Source organism: Esox lucius, chromosome 19, assembly GCF_011004845.1.
Source record: "Esox lucius isolate fEsoLuc1 chromosome 19, fEsoLuc1.pri, whole genome shotgun sequence".
Lineage (NCBI taxonomy): Eukaryota > Metazoa > Chordata > Actinopteri > Esociformes > Esocidae > Esox > Esox lucius.
The window spans coordinates 7130002-7148956 of NC_047587.1; the positions used below are offsets into that span (position 1 = coordinate 7130002).

The 18955-nt window shown below is 42.8% G+C and overlaps 1 protein-coding gene across 10 annotated transcripts in view; it reads right to left on the reverse strand.

The window, feature by feature from the left end:
• Positions 1-18955, reverse strand: part of immp2l (inner mitochondrial membrane peptidase subunit 2) — a 128633-nt gene that overhangs the window by 63556 nt on the left and 46122 nt on the right. The window contains exons 4-5 of one of the 10 annotated variants that reach the window (XM_029114922.2): positions 3138-3199; positions 1988-2479 (exon numbers count right to left, since the gene is read on the reverse strand). The exons of the other annotated variants lie outside the window; for them this stretch is intronic. Of the exons in view, the coding sequence (XP_028970755.1) occupies positions 2466-2479; positions 3138-3199 (76 nt within the window). The 3' untranslated portion in view covers positions 1988-2465. Of the gene's footprint in view, positions 1-1987; positions 2480-3137; positions 3200-18955 lie in introns of those variants that run through there. 10 annotated transcript variants of the gene reach the window in all.

An 18955-nucleotide genomic window follows, 5' to 3' on the forward strand; every position in this document is an offset into this window, starting at 1 on the left:
CAAAAGATGGCATGCTCTTTGAATAGACAAGACTCCGTGGCCCTTGGCAAGGAAGTGTCCCAATCCAACAGTGAGTAAAAACAGACTGGAGTGGAGACTAAATTTCACCCTATTCCCTACAAAGTGCACTACATTTGACCAGGATCACTATTGTAGGTTAAGAATAGGAGATACTTTGGGAAGCATAACCAGATTTCAGGCTACAACTGCTGCTAATAAATGGCTTGTGCCCTGCCTGGCTAGGACTAATGTCCTACTGTCTAAACCTCCAAGTGAATAACATGAATGGAATGAGGGCAAGACTAGAATTACCAGCAATGTAATATAGCCCAGTGGTTCTCAAACCTCTTATGGGGACCCCCATCGTGCCATTTTCTAGTAGCCCTGAATTATCTAATCTGAATCAAGCAGTCAAGGGCTTGCTAATTAGTTGAGTGGATTCAGGTGTGCTAACTCAGGGCTAAATTGCATAGATGGAACCCTCCAAGGAGAGGGTTGAGAACCCCTAACGTAGCCCATGCTATGACAGAGGAATGAGGGCAGGACATGACTTAGCAGTGCTATAACATAGCCCATGCTATGACAGAGGAATGAGGGCAGGACATGACTTAGCAGTGCTATAACATAGCCCATGCCTTGACAGAGGAATGAGGGCAGGACATGACTTAGCAGTGCTATAACATAGCCCATGCCTTGACAGAGGAATGAGGGCAGGACATGACTTAGCAGTGCTATAACATAGCCCATGCCTTGACAGAGGAATGAGGGCAGGACATGACTTAGCAGTGCTATAACATAGCCCATGCCTTGACAGAGGAATGAGGGCAGGACATGACTTAGCAGTGCTATAACATAGCCCATGCTATGACAGAGGAATGAGGGCAGGACATGACTTAGCAGTGCTATAACATAGCCCATGCTATGACAGAGGAATGAGGGCAGGACATGACTTGGCAGTGCAGTAACATAGCCCATGCCTTGACAGAGGAATAAGTGCAGGACATGACTTAGCAGTGCTATAACGTAGCCCATGCCTTGACAGAGGAATAAGTGCAGGACATGACTTAGCAGTGCTATAACATAGCCCATGCTATGACAGAGGAATGAGGGCAGGACATGACTTAGCAGTGCTATAACATAGCCCATGCTATGACAGAGGAATGAGGGCAGGACATGACTTAGCAGTGCTATAACATAGCCCATGCTATGACAGAGGAATGAGGGCAGGACATGACTTGGCAGTGCAGTAACATAGCCCATGCCTTGACAGAGGAATGAGGGCAGGACATGACTTAGCAGTGCTGTAACATAGCCCATGCTATGGCAATGCTCTATAACCAGCAGGGGACTAGTCTGGGTCTGCTCTCTTTTGAAGTCCTTCTGGAATCTGGGACCGGTCTACTGTGTATGGAACACTGTATAGCTTTCAGCAAGAAGAAAACAGAGAGCACACCTTATCAACATCTATTTATTGCTTTGTCATACAACCATTTAAAAGATGTTGACACTTAACAAAAAAGACATTACAGGCCGACTGAGCTTTACAATTCACATACATTAAGTGATACTATTTACATATACACACTACAAATGTTAGAATGTAAACAGATTTTAAATAAAAGCACACACAAAATACAACTAAGTGATGTGTGGGTGTTAGCTTGTTTCTGTAAGAGAGTTTGCGTGTGTATGTGTGCAGGTCATCTCCCAATCCCCCCTTTGCCATGAGGTGTTGTTTTATCTGTTTTCTTTTGTCCAGCATTATAGCTGGCTTGCGTTATTTAAGGTGGAATAGACTTGATAAACGTAAAACTAAGGGCCGGTTTCACAGCCTAAGCCTAGTCTAGGACTAAAGAAATCAAGTTCAATAGAAAACTCAGTTGAGCTTGTTTTTTTTTGTCCTAGACTAGACTTAATCTGTGTCTGCGAAACCAGTCCTTAGTGTTACGTTTATATTTAGGGTTAGAATTAGCCTTAGTATTAGGTATGAGTTTAATTTAGTGAATAAGGGGTTAGAGGTTTAGATTTTTCAGGGTTAACTGTAGTCAAGCTCTACTGTGTTAAAGTTCACTCCAGTAAACAAGCTTTACTGTTCTAATGTTTTCCATGAGTAGTCAAGCTCTGCTATTAGCTAGAGTCCATGGGACAACTGAGTTAGAATTCTGTGTGTGGATCCTGAAATCCAGTGTCACAGAGAGCTGCTCCATCATGCAAACACAGTCAACGGAAGATTTCTCCTCTTCCTCTAGCCTCCTCAAAGCTATTCACTCTTCAGGCTTCATTAATGGCCTGTTTATTATCGTCCGCCCACTGAAATTGTCCACCGCTCTCTCACCAGGCACTAATCGTACAACTTGAACAGTGTGGACAAGTGCAGTTGAGATTGTCTTAAGGTCGCCACAGTTTACACAGAGGACGTACCATGTGGAACCCACGTTCCATCACTGAGCTCGCACAAGTCACGTTCACGGTTTGCCACCTGTAACAACAATGAATTAAATAAAACTGGTCAGTCGCGTGGGAGGATTGGGTTTCAACAGGGGTCGATTTTAAATGTCACTGGAGGAATCCATGAGCATGGCATCAGTTTGTGTTATCTAGGTATGTGTATGTGTTTATGAAACTAACTTACATTATTGGTAATCGTGTTTTATGTTGGCTGTGTGTAAATATTATAAATGAACACATTGTCATTTGTCCAATTATTTTTTCTTCCTATTGCTGGAAGACATATTAGAAATGTACCCACCACCCCCCATTCAGGAAGAACTACATATGGCACACTGTATGGTGTGGCACTACTCTCTTTGATGGTGTATTCTGCTGTCTGCCCCACTGACAGGATGAAATAATGAAATAAAGAACAGAGCAGACAGCAGGCAGACAGGCATCAAATGGGGGAGCATGCCTAAAATGGCTCCTACTCTATAGTAATGCACTTAATGCTCGTCTATCTGCTCATTAGCCTGCCAATTAGGTGGCCTAATTTCACAGTGACATTTAGAAATATTCCCTGGTAATGGAAAAGCGACAGAGAGAGAGAGAGAGAGAGAGAGAGAGACCGAGAGCTGTGAAAGTCTGCACTAAGGAATGTTTAAGAAGCAAATAAAAAAAATGCAAATAAAGTGTTGACAAACCTGGCCAGACTGGAGTGAATTGCATAACATGAAGCTGAAACTGACAATAAATGATGGTGTACCTGAAATAGAAATAATGATTTACTGCAACCTGACTTTATTTCTTCTTTTTTTTTTTATTATTCAGCCTTCATGTTAGCAGGTAGGTCAGTTAAGAATCAGTTCTTATTTACAATAATGACAGTCAGGAAAGAGGCACAAATCCTCATCTGGGGCAGAGATTAGCTTTCATTTAACACAACTGAAACACACTAACACACTTTGTCAAAGCAGGGGATACATTCTGAAAGCACATAGCACATTCATAACAATCCAAATGTGAAGAATACAACGTGTATGAACACTTACATAATGGCCTTTGTAAAGGAGATTCCATGTCAAAAGGAGCTATTTCTATATCTGACGAGGTCTTGTAAAGAATGTACACCCATAGGGACATAGAGGGCTCATCCGGCTCTTCCCTGAACAAGCCAGAGGACACTCACACAAAGAAAAGAACTCCGGAAAACAGCCTAATGGTGGTGTGCCGCCCCGTGAGATGGTAGAAGAGGCTACCGGGCCGATCGCAGCCCTTTCAGATTCAAACCTAGTGTGTCTCAATGCATACACACACACACCCACCCACACAGGACAACCCATAACCTTACACAAGGCCAGACCATAAAAACCATAGAAATATAGCCTCATTCAACAGAGAGATGGGAGTGTGAGTGCGCGTGTTGGGGGGAATGGAAGTGAAGGAGGAATGGGAGGGTGGGGGGGGGGGGGTGACAGAAAAAGAGAGAGGGAGAGAGGGGGAATTATAGGAAGGGAGAAAGATGGAGTGGGAGGCAGTGAATTAAAGCCTTGGGCTGCTCGGTTTGTCCTCCACCTACCCCAATCCCTCATCTGGGCCTGTAGACTCACCTGGCCATCATTAACAAACCAGAGTTTAAGCCAGGAGAGATGGAACCAGACACTGAAGCCAGCCAGCCCTGCATTTCTTTCTTTCCTACTCTCTCTCCCTGCTCGCTGTCATACACACTTGCTACTTTGTGCCCGCGCACAGGCACGCCAAATCACACACGCTTACACACAAGCCAAATCACACAGCTCGGAACACACGCACACACACACGCACACACAATACTGCGGCACACCAGAACATTAATTCACCAGACAGTTCACTTTGTCATTTTATGCCCCCTCTCTTCGATGCTCCTACCGTAAAAGACATCAGTATCTGGAGATGTGAGCCAATTTGAGACAGATGGGAGAGAGTCTGCACTCTGCAGGTGTCTGGTGGCAGGATTTAAAAAAAAAAAAAAAAAAATAAGAGGTAGGCTAGTTGTAGAGCTAGATTATACAGGTTGAAGAGAGACAGCGAAAGAACGGCAGACAGAAAAACACAAATAGTCAGGGAAAGAACGAGAAAAGGGTGGGAACCGAGTGGGAGAAGAAGAGAGAGGAGGGGGTGAAGCATAAAGGTAAAGGCACTGGAGCGTTTCCCGGGGAACCGTGCAACAGACTTGTTTGGCTTCTTTGCGGCTGACAGCCGTGCAGCAGGGTCTGGTAATACAGAACAGGTTTGATTTGTATCAACCTCATCCTGTGTACATCTGTCAACGACTCTACAACACACTGACATGAAAGGCAGTCTTATCTGTGCGCACACACACACACACACACACACACACACACACAACACAGTTCAGTACCGCAACACAACTTTCAACGCCAGACGCCTTAAGGCTGCATTTACATTTCAGTTGCTCATCAGACACTATTATCCAGAGTGACCTACAGTAGCAATAAAGGTTGAGTGCCTTGCTCAAGGGCAAAATCGCCTATTTTCCCACAAGGTTATGTGCCAATAAACTTGTTTATTATATCTTTTCATGTGACAACACTGAAGAAATGACACTTTGCTACAATGTAAAGTAGTGAGTGTACAGCTTGTATAACAGTGTACATTTGCTGTCCCCTCAAAATAACACAACACACAGCCATTAATGTCCAAACCACTTGCAACAAAACACCCCTAAGTGAAAATGTCCAAATTGAGCCCAAAGTGTCAATATTTTGTGTGGCCACCATTATTTTCCAGCACTGCCTTAACCCTCTTGGGCATGGAGTTCAGCAGAGCTTCACAGGTTGCCACTGGAGTCCTCTTCCACTCCTCCATGACGACATCACGGAGCTGGTGGATGTTAGAGACCTTGCGCTCCTCCACTTTCCGTTTGAGGATGCCCCACAGTTGCTCAATAGGGTTTAGGTCTGGAGACATGCTTGGCAAGTCCATCACCTTTACCTTCAGCTTCTTTAGCAAGGCAGTGGTCATCTTGGAGATGTGTTTGGAGTTGTTATCATGTTGGAATACTTCCCAGGCCCTGTCTTCAAAGGGAGTGGATCATGCTCTGCTTCAGTATGTCACAGTACATGTTGGCATTCATGGTTCCGTCAATGAACTGCAGCTCCCCAATGCCGGCAGCACTCATGCAGCCCCAGACCATGACATTCCCACCACCATGCTTGACTGTAAGCAAGACACACAACATCTTTGTACTCCTCATCTGGTTGACGCAATACACCCTTGACACCATCTGAACCAAATAAGTTTATCTTGGTCTCATCAGACCACAGGACATGGTTCCAGTAATCCATGTACTTAGTCTGCTTGTCTTCAGCAAACTGTTTGCGGGCTTTCTTGTGCATCATCTTTAGAAGAGGCTTCCTTCTGGGACGACAGCCATGCAGACCAATTTGAGGCAGTGCGCGGCGTATGGTCTGAGGACTGACACCCCACCCCTTCAACCTCTGCAGCAATGCTAGTAGCACTCATACCTCTATTTCCCAAAGACAACCTCTGGATATGAGCATGTGCACTCAACTTCTTTGGTCGACCGGGGCGATGCCTGTTCTGAGTGGAACCTGTCCTGTTAAAACGCTGTATGGTCTTGGCCACCATGCTGCCTATCAGTTTCAGGGTCTTGGCCATCTTTATGTAGAGCAACATTTTTTTTTTTCAGATCCTCAGAATGTTCTTTGTCATGAGATGCCACGTTGAACTTCCAGTGACCAGTATGAGGGAGCGATAACACCAAATGTAACACACCTGCTCCCCATTCACACCTGGGACCTTGTAACACTAATGAGTCACATGACACCGGGGAGGGAAAATGGCTAATTGGGCCCAATTTGGACATTTTCACTTAGGGGTGTACTCACTTTTGTTGCCAGCGGTTTAGACATTAATGGCTGTGTGTTGTATTATTTTGAGGGAACAGGAAATGTACACTGTTATACAAGCTGTACACTCACTATTTACATTGTAGCAAAGTGTCATTTCTTTAGTGTTGTCACATGAAAAGATATAATCAAATATCTGCAAAAATGTGAGGTGTACTCACTTCTGTGAGATACTGTATGGTTCTGCATGGTAACGATAATATTAGTCAGAAAACAAACCAGTTGCATGCTGTGAGGCAGGAATGGAGCATTTCTGTCAGTAGGTAATCTTTCCCTGCTACACTAATTAGTCCAACCAGACCCTCATTTATCCAACTGCATTCCAGCACGTTCCACCACTACCATCTTCCCCTATCACTCGTTCATCTCTCTGTCTCACTACCTCACTCCCTGTCACTCTTCCTTCTCTCATCACTCGCTCTCCCTCATTACGGTCTCTCCTGTGTCCCTCACCTCTCACAGTCTCTCTCATCTTCCCCTGTCTCGCCCATCTCCCCAGGCCTGTCGTCCTTCAGTCATCTCCCTCTCTCTTCCTGTGCCTCGTCCTTCTCTGTCATCTTCCTTTCTTTCCATTTGTCTAATTAAAATGGTGACAAGAACCTGTGACATAGCAGGCAGCCGCAATTTATAAAAAGTGACATATCTCTCTGACTGGGCCCTTGTGTCCAAAACTGGCACTTTTTTATTTTTTTGTAAACATGCAGTTGCTGAGAGGGCAATCAGCTCTAGAGCCCTGAGAGACCCACCTCTGCTTGGACAGATAGAGGGAAAACATTTTGTGACTAAAGCTCCTGCGTTGCATGCCAGAGGCTGTGGGATGCTCCCGGTCAACGGCCACTTTCATACCGCAGAACAGAGTGAACGACGTGTTCAACCATATGATCCTTCCACTGGAATGCAAATACAGTGTAATGCTTTACTTGTCTTTCTCCTGGCCTGATGTGATCATACTACAACCAGGCTTGACATCGCTAAGCTGGATGCAATGGTTGGTCGCATACTGTACATCTGACTGATGGGGAATGGTGTTCAAGCAGCTCTCTGCAGTATAATACAGAATTTCATCACAATCCAGAGACAAGAACTCTACCATATGGTTGCCTTCTGGGATAAACAGTAAATGAAGACAAATATTACAGGGGTGGAATAATTCCCTCAGATTTACAACAGAAACTTCAGAGGCTATTCAAATCTACATTCATCATGACTGTAAATAGAGTTCTAAAGAGTTATTAGCCAAACAAACAGAATGCTCTCTTCATACTAATGAGGCCTGTTTTGTCAACCCATGTTCTACACTAATCAAGGCATTTGCAGTGTGGTATTTGTAACCCTTCAATTATGTTGAAGTGGTGTTTTAAAATAGTCCTTAAAATCAGGCTGCACGTTCCTCAACTCAACAGACAAGAAAGCACTTTGAATTGTCTTCAGTGAATTGAATCATGCAATACAAAATCACACACATAAAAAGGTACATAATTTAATTTAGCAATTAATAAAACCTGAGCGGTAACCAGAACTGTTGAAATAAAAGAAAAAAAGAAAAGGTGTCCACACGTCAGCAACAAATTGCAGGGCCCCCCAAAGATTTGGGAAGATTAAAGTCACTTGCTGTCAATCCTCAGTTGACTGGGAGCCAAGCCATGCGGAGAAGCAGATGCAGATATGACACAAGTGATTCTGGTGAACCAGTGCAAGTGATTCTGGTGAACCAGTGCAAGTGATTCTGGTGAACCAGTGCAAGTGATTCTGGTGAACCAGTGCAAGTGATTCTGGTGAACCAGTGCAAGTGATTCTGGTGAACCAGTGCAAGTGATTCTGGTGAACAAGGAAGGGGGTTTGAATAGCATCTATTTATGGGCCATAAGGGCCAATGCCAGCTTTGTTGTGAGAAGTGGCCAATACTCTGTTCCTGTGCGAATGCAAATTGATGCAACCGATGAGCAGTACCCAGACGTCAAACAGCAACAGGCAAGCGGCACTCTGTAAGTTTAGATAATGCCGATGCGTCTAAAACCTCTTTTATGCAGTAAAATAATGTTTGTAAAAGAGTACACGTGAATCAGAGTATAATAAAAGTGCAAAAAACTGGGACTGTCTAACATTCTCTGAAACTAAACACTTGATATAAAAGGCACTTGAAACACAGACTTCGAAGATCCTCAATACCAGTTAGCCTATTTGGCAAGATAAAACTGTAACATCTTTGTAGTCAATGTGATATCATTAGCTGAAAGTATGTTAATCAGAATGCATACAAAACACGAGAAAACAATTCACAAAAGTGTGTGCAGGTCTTTAGGCTAAGCCCCGAAAGTATTGTGATTCTAGCAACACCTCTGATCACTACCATACGTTAAGAGACTGGCAGAAGGATACAAACTGACTATCAAACTATCAAAATGCCTCAAAGCAACAAAATCACAAGGTTACACTATCAACCACTCAGTTCAAAACAACACATTAATGGCAAGAATCCAGCTCATTGCTATAACCAGAAGGTTCTAGGTATCCGTTAACAAGCCTAGTTCAGCCAGCCTGCGGGTAGTAGAGACTGGGGAGAGCGAGAGAGAGGACTTGAAGAGTAGTTATTTACGGTCCAAGTCTAGATACCTAGTAGCGGGTAGACATGTTTTGGGTAATTACCATGACTTTATAACACAAGAGACAAGGATTTTAAGGATAATGCAATGCCATATTGGCGATGTCCCACATCTAGCCAAGTGTCAAGACAGATTTAAGCTTTTTCAGTGGGGAATGACGCAGTAAACATATCCTACAACATGTTGATAATCCAGGAATTTATGCGTGGATCATATTTGTGAATTTTAGCACTGCCTTTGACACAATCACACCAGAACCTCTGGAAACCATTAAGCCATAGTTTTCTGTGAATTTCTGGAACATTATTTTATTGCTACAATATCGTTAATATTGGTTTTCCAGATGGGAGTGTACATGATGCAGTAATGTAAGGGCAGCATCACCTACAATTTTACACTTCCTGTAGGCAAACTGGAGTTGATCTGCCAGGTTCTTGACCGTCTCTCTGTAGTTGCGAAAGTATAACACGTTCAAAACTCTTCATCAGCACTGATGTAAGTGCTACAGGCGGGAAGTCATTGGGAAGTCTGGGTCTGCTCTTTGGAACAGGGTAGAGGTTTTCCACAGAGTTGAAACTGACTGTTCCTCCGAGGACCATTTGAACAGTTCACAGAAGACGGGCCATTTGTTTGTAGCAGGTCTTCAGGAGCTTATTACTGATGTTATCAGGACATGATGCTTTGTAGACTTTGGCTCTTTGGTGAAGTTAAGCCCATCAAAGCAACTGTAAAACATGTCTCAGCAAATGTGCCACAATCCTCAGTGCTCGTGTAGCAGGTGTACATTTGTTCTCTGTAGTCACAGACAATGTTTTGAGGCTACTCCAGGCATTGAAATGTATTTTCACTGAAACATATTTTCCATCTTTTCTTTAGGCCATTTTAGCTTTCTTAATTTGCTTACTACATTTACTTTGAACCAAATTACACTGGATCTTGACACCTATGGAATATGTACATTTGTTTCTAATTTAATGTTATTTTAAGTTCTTTAATTATCCAAGGTTTATTATTTGAACATATTTTCAAATATTATACCTTTCTTTGAAGGTGTAATTGCTTCCTCAAACACCATTACATATCCTCACAAAGCCTCCACAGCCTCATCAAGTGTGGTGTAAAAAAAACACTGACCAGTCTGTGTTGTCAAAGCAGTCCTTGAGATATAAGATTATATCTTTAACTAACAATGAGCTAATTACACTAAATGCCAAACAACTGTTAGCAACCAAGTTAAATTGCAAGACAAAGTACAATTTGTGTGGGATACTGCATTGGTTACACTTTTTCGGTCAACCAATTGGATTGGTGGCACTGTTGCAATAATCTAGGGTCCTAGAATTGCGGTGCTGAAAATGGGTCGAATGCCGCCTTTCAGTCATTCTTTTAGCTAGGTGGCGCTGTCACGAAAAACGAGGGTCCTAGATATGCAGACCTAGGACTGCGGTCCTGAAACTCCAGCCTCCAGTACTGCAGCCACATACTATTGGGGAATCCTAAAATGGTGTGAAACAGTGATGTCGCCATATAACGCATCATATGAAATAAAATAAAAATTGTATTTGCAAGCTATATTTGTTCTGCTTCATTTTTACTGCAATAGGTTTCAGACAGCAATTAGTGCATTGTGCGGTTCAGTTATTTAAAAAATATTGAGCCTTGGCAGTGAGCCTAATTCTTCTAAGGTGCCCATGAACCCTCCTAGGCAAAATGGGAAAATAGAAAATATTCTGGAGGAGAAAAACTGAAGCCAATCCCTGTTATGGCGCTTTTCCACTGCATGGTACCGGCTCGACTTTACTCGCCTCGACTCTACCCGCTTTGGGAGCTTTTCACTGCATGGTACCAGCTCGGCTCGAATCGCCTTTTTTGATTTTCCACTGGCCAAACATTGGGATAGTACCTTGTACCAGATAGAACCTCGTCGAGGTTCCAAGCGAGCTGAGGTGATACCAAAAGTGACGTGGAAACACAGAAGACTTCTGATTTGACAAGAGTGACTCAAAGCATGCAGCAAAGCAAAACTAGCTGTTCTGCTGTTAGCGGCCCAGTGTCAGATATGAGAACGGTGCGTCTTTGCAGGTCTGTCCCAGGAGTCCTTGCATTGAAATAGGTTAATTTCAGTGCCAGTGCATAGGACTAGACTCGTCTATCGTATTTCCCCAACCTCCTCTTGGTTTGGACCCATGTACTGGCGTTGAAATCAACTCGTTATCCCCATGAGAGACCCACAAATATGCGCTGTTTTTGTACCCTACGAAATGACCTCGTCTTTTTCCTCCTGGGTTTCTATAGGCCATCTGGAAGTAGCCGGTGAAGACAGCTCCCTGAAATTCATTTTTGCAGTTCGGGATGTCTGAGCATAAGAACAAGCTTAGTTCAGCCGAACCGCCAGTGCAAGTGATTCTGGTGAACCAGTGCAAGTGATTCTGGTGAACCAGTGCAAGTGATTCTGGTGAACCAGTGCAAGTGATTCTGGTGAACCAGTGCAAGTTATTCTGGTGAACCAGTGCAAGTTATTCTGGTGAACAAGGAAGGGGGTTTGAATAGCATCTATTTATGGGCCATAAGGGCCAATGCCAGCTTTGTTGTGAGAAGTGGCCAATACTCTGTTCCTGTGCGAATGCAAATTTGTGTATAATCTTTTTTTACATTTAACACATTAAATGAGAAACCAATTACTGTAGATGGCTAGCTAATATACAGTACCTATAATGGTTTCAGGCTGTGTGTTTGGTTAAAGCACTTTGTGACAACTGCTGATGTAAAAATGGCTTTATAAACACATTTGATTGATTGATTGATTGATTGATCTTTTCTTGTTCTATTTAAACAGTTGAACTTAAAAATAGAAGAGGAACACAAACAGTATACAACAGTATAAGAACGGCCCTTCTACCTTCTGCAGGAATTCTGCTCCGGTATTATCACAGCAGTCTGCATCGCCCCACAGGCTGTTAAAACGTGCGTGCTGGAGGACCTATACGGAGTAATTAATGGACTAGATTAGGGGATGCTCACCGTGAGGTAGCTTTTAATGTTGTTGGCAACTTCAACAGGGCAAATATGAGGAAAGTTTAGCCGAAATACCACCTACCTAACTTTCCTAACCGTGGGGATCAGATTCTTGACCATTGTCATTCGCAAATATGAAACAGCTACAAACCCCTCCCCAGCCCGCCTTTTGGTAAGGCAGTTCACATATCGATTTTGCTTCCCCCATCCTACAGTTTACACCTAAAACAGGATAAACTGTTTTTTCAGGCAGTTCAATGCTGGAATGAGGAATCCATTAGTGCTCTCCAGGACTGCTTTGAAACAACAGATTGGCAGATGTACTGTGATGCAGCTGATGGGCACATTGATGAATACACAGACTCTGTCTGAGCATGTATCTCCAAGTGCATCAATGATGACCTGAGAGTAAATGTTCAGACTTTCCCCAACCAAAAGCCCTGGGTTAATGGTAACGTCCGTGCTATGCTCAGGGCCCGGCCCTCTGCCTATAGGTCCAGGAACCTGGAAGATTTGACGAGGTCCAGATATGACCTGCCGAAAGAGACTACAGGGATATATTGGAGTGTGGTGTGGACTGTCATATCACAGACTATAAAGGGAGAAACAGAAATGATGCTCGGCCTGCCACCTCAACACTCTCTAGGCACTGTTTGAGACGACCAACACCATTCCTTCTGGAAGGCTTGCTGAGGACCAGGACAACAGAACTCTGTCCCTAACCACGGCTGACTTGAGGAGAGCTTTTAAAAGACTGAACCCTCGGAAGTCACCAGGGACAGATGGCATTCCAGGCCGTGTCCTCAGGGAGTGCGCCGACCAGCTAGCGGAGGCTTTCCTGTCTCTGTCTGCGGTCCCCGTCTGCTTCAAACAGACCACCATTGTCCCTGTACTGAAGAAACCTTCCATCACCTGCCTAAACGACCACTGACCTCAATCATCAATAAGTGCTTTGAGCGGCTGGTCAGAAGCCACATCTGCTGCACCCTTTCTGACACCTTGGACCCCATTTAATTTGCATACCACCCCAATAGATCTACAGACGATGCCATCGCCCTGACGACCAACACCACCCTCTCTTACCTGGCAAGAGGCAACACATACTTGAGGATGCTGTTTGTGAAACTACAGCTCAGCATTCAACACTATTGTGCCCACCAAGCTGGTTCCTAAGCTCAGGACCCTGGGACTTAACACCTCCCTTTGAAATTGGATCCTGGACTTCCTTACAAGCAGACCCCTGGTGGTGAGAATGGGCAACCTCACCTCCTCTGCACTGACCCTGAGCACCGGAGCCCCCCAGGGTTACATACTCAGTCCCGTCCTTTACTCCCTCTTCACGCATGACTGCATGGCCACACAGCTCCAACGTCATTCTTAAGTTTGTGGACGACACACCCATCCTGGGTCTCATCTCCAACTATTATGAGACCGCTTACAGAGCAGAGGAAAAGAACCTGGCCACATGGTGCCAAGACAACAACCTCTCTCTCAATGTCTGCAAGACTAAGGAGATGATCAAGGACTTCAGGAAGCGGCGGGGGTGGGTTGGGGTAATGCCCCCATACACATTGATGGAGCTGAAGTGGAGAAAGTCTCCAAAAGCGACTATACTTCCTGAGGAGACTCAAGACGTTCGGCATGTCTGCACCAACTTCTACAGGTGCACCACTGATAGCATCCTCTCAGGCTGCATTACTAACTGGCACGGCAGCTGCTCTGCTGCGGATCGCAAATCCCTACAGAGGGCGGTGAAGTCTGCGAAATGTGTCATTGGCTGCCATCTCACTTCCGTGCAAGGCATCTAGCATACACGATGCCTTAGGAAAGCAAAGAACATCTTAGAAGCCTACAGCCACCCAGGCTATGGTCTGTTCACACTGCTACCGTCTGGTAGATGCACTGGAAAGTCAAGGCATGCAATTCCAGACTCACAAACAGTTTTTCCCTCAGGCAACACTTCATATTGATCACATGAACATTCCAAATGCTCTGATGTCTTTCCATGTACATTCAATGTACATTAGAGTATTCCTTTGTATGTACTATTCATAGGCATATTACACTCATATTATATTGATAATATTCAATACTTCTACCCATATTGTACCCATTCTACATTCTTTAAAATTGCTGCTAGTTTACATTGTATGTATATTTTGGCTATATTCTTGCTTTATATATTGCTTAATTCTTACAGCGTAGATGTCGTTTGCCATGTTACAAGAACTTCATTGTTCAGATTGAGGCCGGGTTATTCGGGGCATATGATAAATAAAACTTTGAACTTGAACATCGGTGATGGGAAAAATATGTATAGGCCTACTACTTGGTGGTCTATCAACATAATGTATTTCTGCTGTTAGTTTTTCACATATTTAATGCATTTCTTCACAAAGTTCTTTCAAGCACATCAATTGGGAGAAAGCAATATGATTCTTTGCCCTCACTCTAACCTGCTCTTAGACACTTTGCTACTCAGCTATCTAAATTAAACAAATTGTCATTTTGTTGTTGTTGGGAAGAACATTGTTTCAATCATTATCAGCTAGCTTTTTTCTGCACAGCTTTCCCAGTTAAAAGAAATTATTTCATGTTGATAGCTAAAACAAAATGCATGTCAGAACATCGTTTGCATCCATCAACTAGCTTTCTGTTAAATATGAAGTTTGACTGGCTGGCTCAGCTACATTATTATCTATCATGCTACCTGTCATGACTAAATAAATCTGCAGCTAAATTTGGTCCACAAAACACTAGCTTGAGAACACAGTTTGGATCTTTGCTTGTCAAAATGAACACATCCAATATTCATAGTTAGCAAATCCATTATGTAATGTTGAGCTTATCAGTGTTTTTGCCTGTCGCCAAGCTTTGTGAATGTGAAATCACCTGCAATCATGTGAAATCACCTGAAATCACCAATGTGAAAGTGTTGATAAAAAATTTTTTTTAAATATTATTTACATTTTATTTCATTTGAAATGTTGTTCCAACAATTTGTATTAGTGTGAATAGGCTGTAAGATACAAGGTTTCATTGTTGTAGTGAACTTTGTTGCTAATTGACTTTCCTGATAAATTTAATAAAAGCATGTCTATCAGCCTTAACAAATTGATACTTATCGCTGCGGGAAGAGACATCAATAATCATACACAAAAAACTATGCGGTAGCTACAGGTATATCAAACCCAATATTAAATATAGGTTTTGCAGACAGACCAACAATGGGTGGAAGTACTGTATTTCTACATCAGGGCAAGTAAACTACAGCCTTGAATAGCTTCTACCTGCTAATTAATTACATTTACCAGGTGTGCAAGGTCTGCATCCAGCCCTGATGTAAAGGGAAAAAATGAAAGGATTTTTTGCCCTCCAGGACTGCCATGGAACAGCCCTGATTCTTGATGTCGAAAATGAATGATCATCATCTGCATTACCGAGTTCCTTAAAACAGGCTCTTAAAAAGACATTAAACTGCGAGATGTCTCAGACTCATAATAACCACCCTGTCTCAGGAGAGGCCTGTCATCTTATCCTGCTGTCTAAACATGGGAAGCCATCCCTGGTATGTATTGCCACCGTCACACTGGGCTAGCTGTGACAGATTATGTTATATCTCCTCAATGGCATCTCATCTCACGGCACAGTACAACACAGACCAGATGCTCTGGGGCATTTTCACACTAAAACAGAGTGTTTCCTAACAGCAGCAGGAGTCCGTGTAGTGAACAGTGAATAGAGGATAGGCAAGGAAAAAAGGGAATTCAAACAGTAAATATAGAATAGTGAATAATTAACCCAGAACCGAGAAAGCTGCCCAAAAATTGTTACAAACAAACACTACAAAAATCAGACAGACAGATCATTAAAGGAATAGTTTGTCTAAAAATCAAATGTATCAAAAAAATCACTTACCAAAAGTTAGTCCAGAATGGACATAGAGTGATTTCTTCCAACAATCCATTATTCAGCTCTGTCCCCGGCTGTAATTAGCATTCTTAGCATCGACAAAATGCATGAATGGAAACTAATCGTCCCACTACAGCAAAGCTGCATTGTAAGCGGAAAACTACCCCAAAAAACTCTAAACTAAGAATTGTGGTGTTGTTTAACGCAAAGATCATGACAATGTTGTATTCCTCGAGAAAAGTTTCACGATATATTTGTAATAAAATAAAATAAAACAGGTTCTTCCTGTGTTTACCGGTCAGTTTACCGGTGCATCAATCTGCTTGTTCTTTCGGGAAGAGGTGTATACATCACAGTAAACAAAAGTTAGCTAGGAAGCAAGTCATTGATATTCACCAAAGGACAGTCAAAGTTTACTTGCTTGGGAGATAAAGGAAAATACATATGCATCATGTCTGACACTGAATACGACCACGAAGAATACTTTTTCCTCGGGGATGGAACCTTGTTCGAAACAGAATACACATTGGATGAATTGACCGAACTAGAGGCAAGTTCTTCTGGGGGAGATGATGAACCAGTTAATCCCCATCCCTTGCCCAGAATGTCCGCAGGATGGTGGTATAGCTGTGGATAGTGCAATCTAATGCCAACCGAAATGGAATGCTTTTGTTGCAACAAATGGGAACTATTGATTCCAATGCTGGAGACCATGAATGACCCGGTCCCTGAAGCTGAACTCGTTCCAAGATGTGTGATCATCCGGATTACGCCCCCCTCATAACTCCTGGGGTGCTGGAGACTTATTTTTTTTACATTCCAAAAATGTTCTAGGCCAGTTCTCAAAAGAGTAAGTAATGTAGCTACCTAACATTAGCAAACAAGTGTATAAGACACAGCTATTTATTTGGATAGCATATTCCATTCACGGGACAACTAAAAGTCAGGCATACTAAAAACTACATTGTGTATGTCCAACCTAGCAATACAAACACCTAGTTGTTAGTTAAGTGGTTAAATAAATTAAATCATATACATTTGGTGTCCACCATTGTCTGATTAGTTTTGTTGACATGAGTTGAATAGAAAAGTTTAGTTTGAGCAAAAGCCTCCTAGTCAACGATTGTGCACCAAAAACAATGGAGCAGACCAGGTTTACATTCAAGGGGTTTAGCAGATTAGCTCAGTTCAGATACACATGATTAAATGAATAAAAATGAGACACATTTATGCATGTTGCTCCTCATACTATAGATACTACAGACATTGGGTATGGATTTGACAATCTAAAAAAAAAAAACTACAGTCGACAAGAGAAATTCTAAAACGTCCTCAGCAAATTAATCTGAAAGGGGTTAAGTAGGTTTTTATAGTCAACATATAACTAAATTGTATGTCAATGGTAGAATGAAGTGTTACATGTTTGGATTAAGAGTGAAAAGCCAAGTCTCCTCTCCCAGGTCCCTTCTACCTTTCTTTGCAAACAAAATATAATCACGGCATTTGTATACAGACGATATTCACGATAATGGGCCAGCTAGAGAAACTCACCTCGAGTAGCTTCTGGAGGTTAAAGTTCACTCCCACCCCTATGATGTCATCCCTGAAGAACAGAAGCTGTGGGAGGGGCTGTAGGAAAGTGTTCGCTAGTGCCGGTTTGGATTGACCAAATTCCGCTGGTTGTTTGGTCAGTGTACAATTCAAAAAAATGATATGATACCGCGACAGATTTGTAGTTTGAAGTGTTTTGGAATAGTTTTCCGCTTGCAATGCAGCTTTGCTCTAGTGGGACGAACATTTTCCATTCATGAATTTGGACGATGTTAAGAATGCTAATTACAGCCGGGGACAGAGAACAAGAAATATGAAACATCCATATCTAGGCAAAAAAAAAAAAAGTAAGAAAGACATCAAAAAATGTCTAGGCAGCAAACAGGCTAAATGATGTATGTAACTCTATCAAAGAGACACAAAGTCAAGCGAAGTGTTCAGGCTCCAACAGAGATGCCTCAAAGTACAGAACATCAACAGCAGAAATCTGATTCTCCAGCTCCAGTCTCACTTATCAAAATTTACAGAAAGACGTCCTGCTGGCCTGCCCAGATTACCACTGTCCCAAATTGTACCCTGTTCTCTGTTTAGAGTAATAAAACTAGTGGTTCCATAGGGATCAGATGAGGACTAGTCCTCAATATCAGGTTGCCATTTGAGACACGGCCTCCGTCTGCAGTGAAATCAGACAGCCTGGGAACTGAAACATGCTTAAACATGAGTCAGAGTCCTGAGGGGAGACGGGGGACATCAGACGACTAGTTAAAAGCCACATTTCCACTCCCCCTCTCTGCATCTCAATGTCTCTATGAATAGCAATCATCAGAATCACATTTGAAGCGTCACGGTGCGCTACGGATAAGTCCCAAACCGCACCTTATTACCCATTACCCACAATGCTCTGTTCAAAAGTTGTGCATGTTATGGATCAAAAGTCAAAATCAACTTTATTTGACATACGCTTTGTTAAAAGGTGTTGACTAAAACTCAAATGCTTATGTACAGGCCCTATTTGATAAATTACACAAACGGAGTAATAAAATGAAATTCTAAATATATTAAGACAAGGTATATACAGTATGCGCAGTGATACGTATAATAATGAATAAATCAAACATTATTCTAATAACAGTAGTTTGACGGTTAGAGGAACTAGTAAGTATTTACAGGGAGAACCATTCCCTGCTCAGTGTGTGGGGCTAGAGGTCACTGAGCCTCACAATGAACCCGCTCATGAACCCAACTGAAAGGCCTTAAAATCTAAGTTGGTGGAACATCCAAGCCATGATGCAGTTAAAACAGACTGGGCTGGATATCATGTTGTCGATCTGAGGCCTCTTGCCAAATCTGTCAAAGGGAAAGAGGCTCTGACACGGTCTCTTAAAAGAAATTCTGGATGTGTGTGTATTATGTTTGTTTGTTATTGACGTGGACACCAAGGAACTTTAAGCTCTCCACAAGTTCCACAGGTATGGGGGAGAACAGCCACGGGAGAGAGCAGGCACGGGG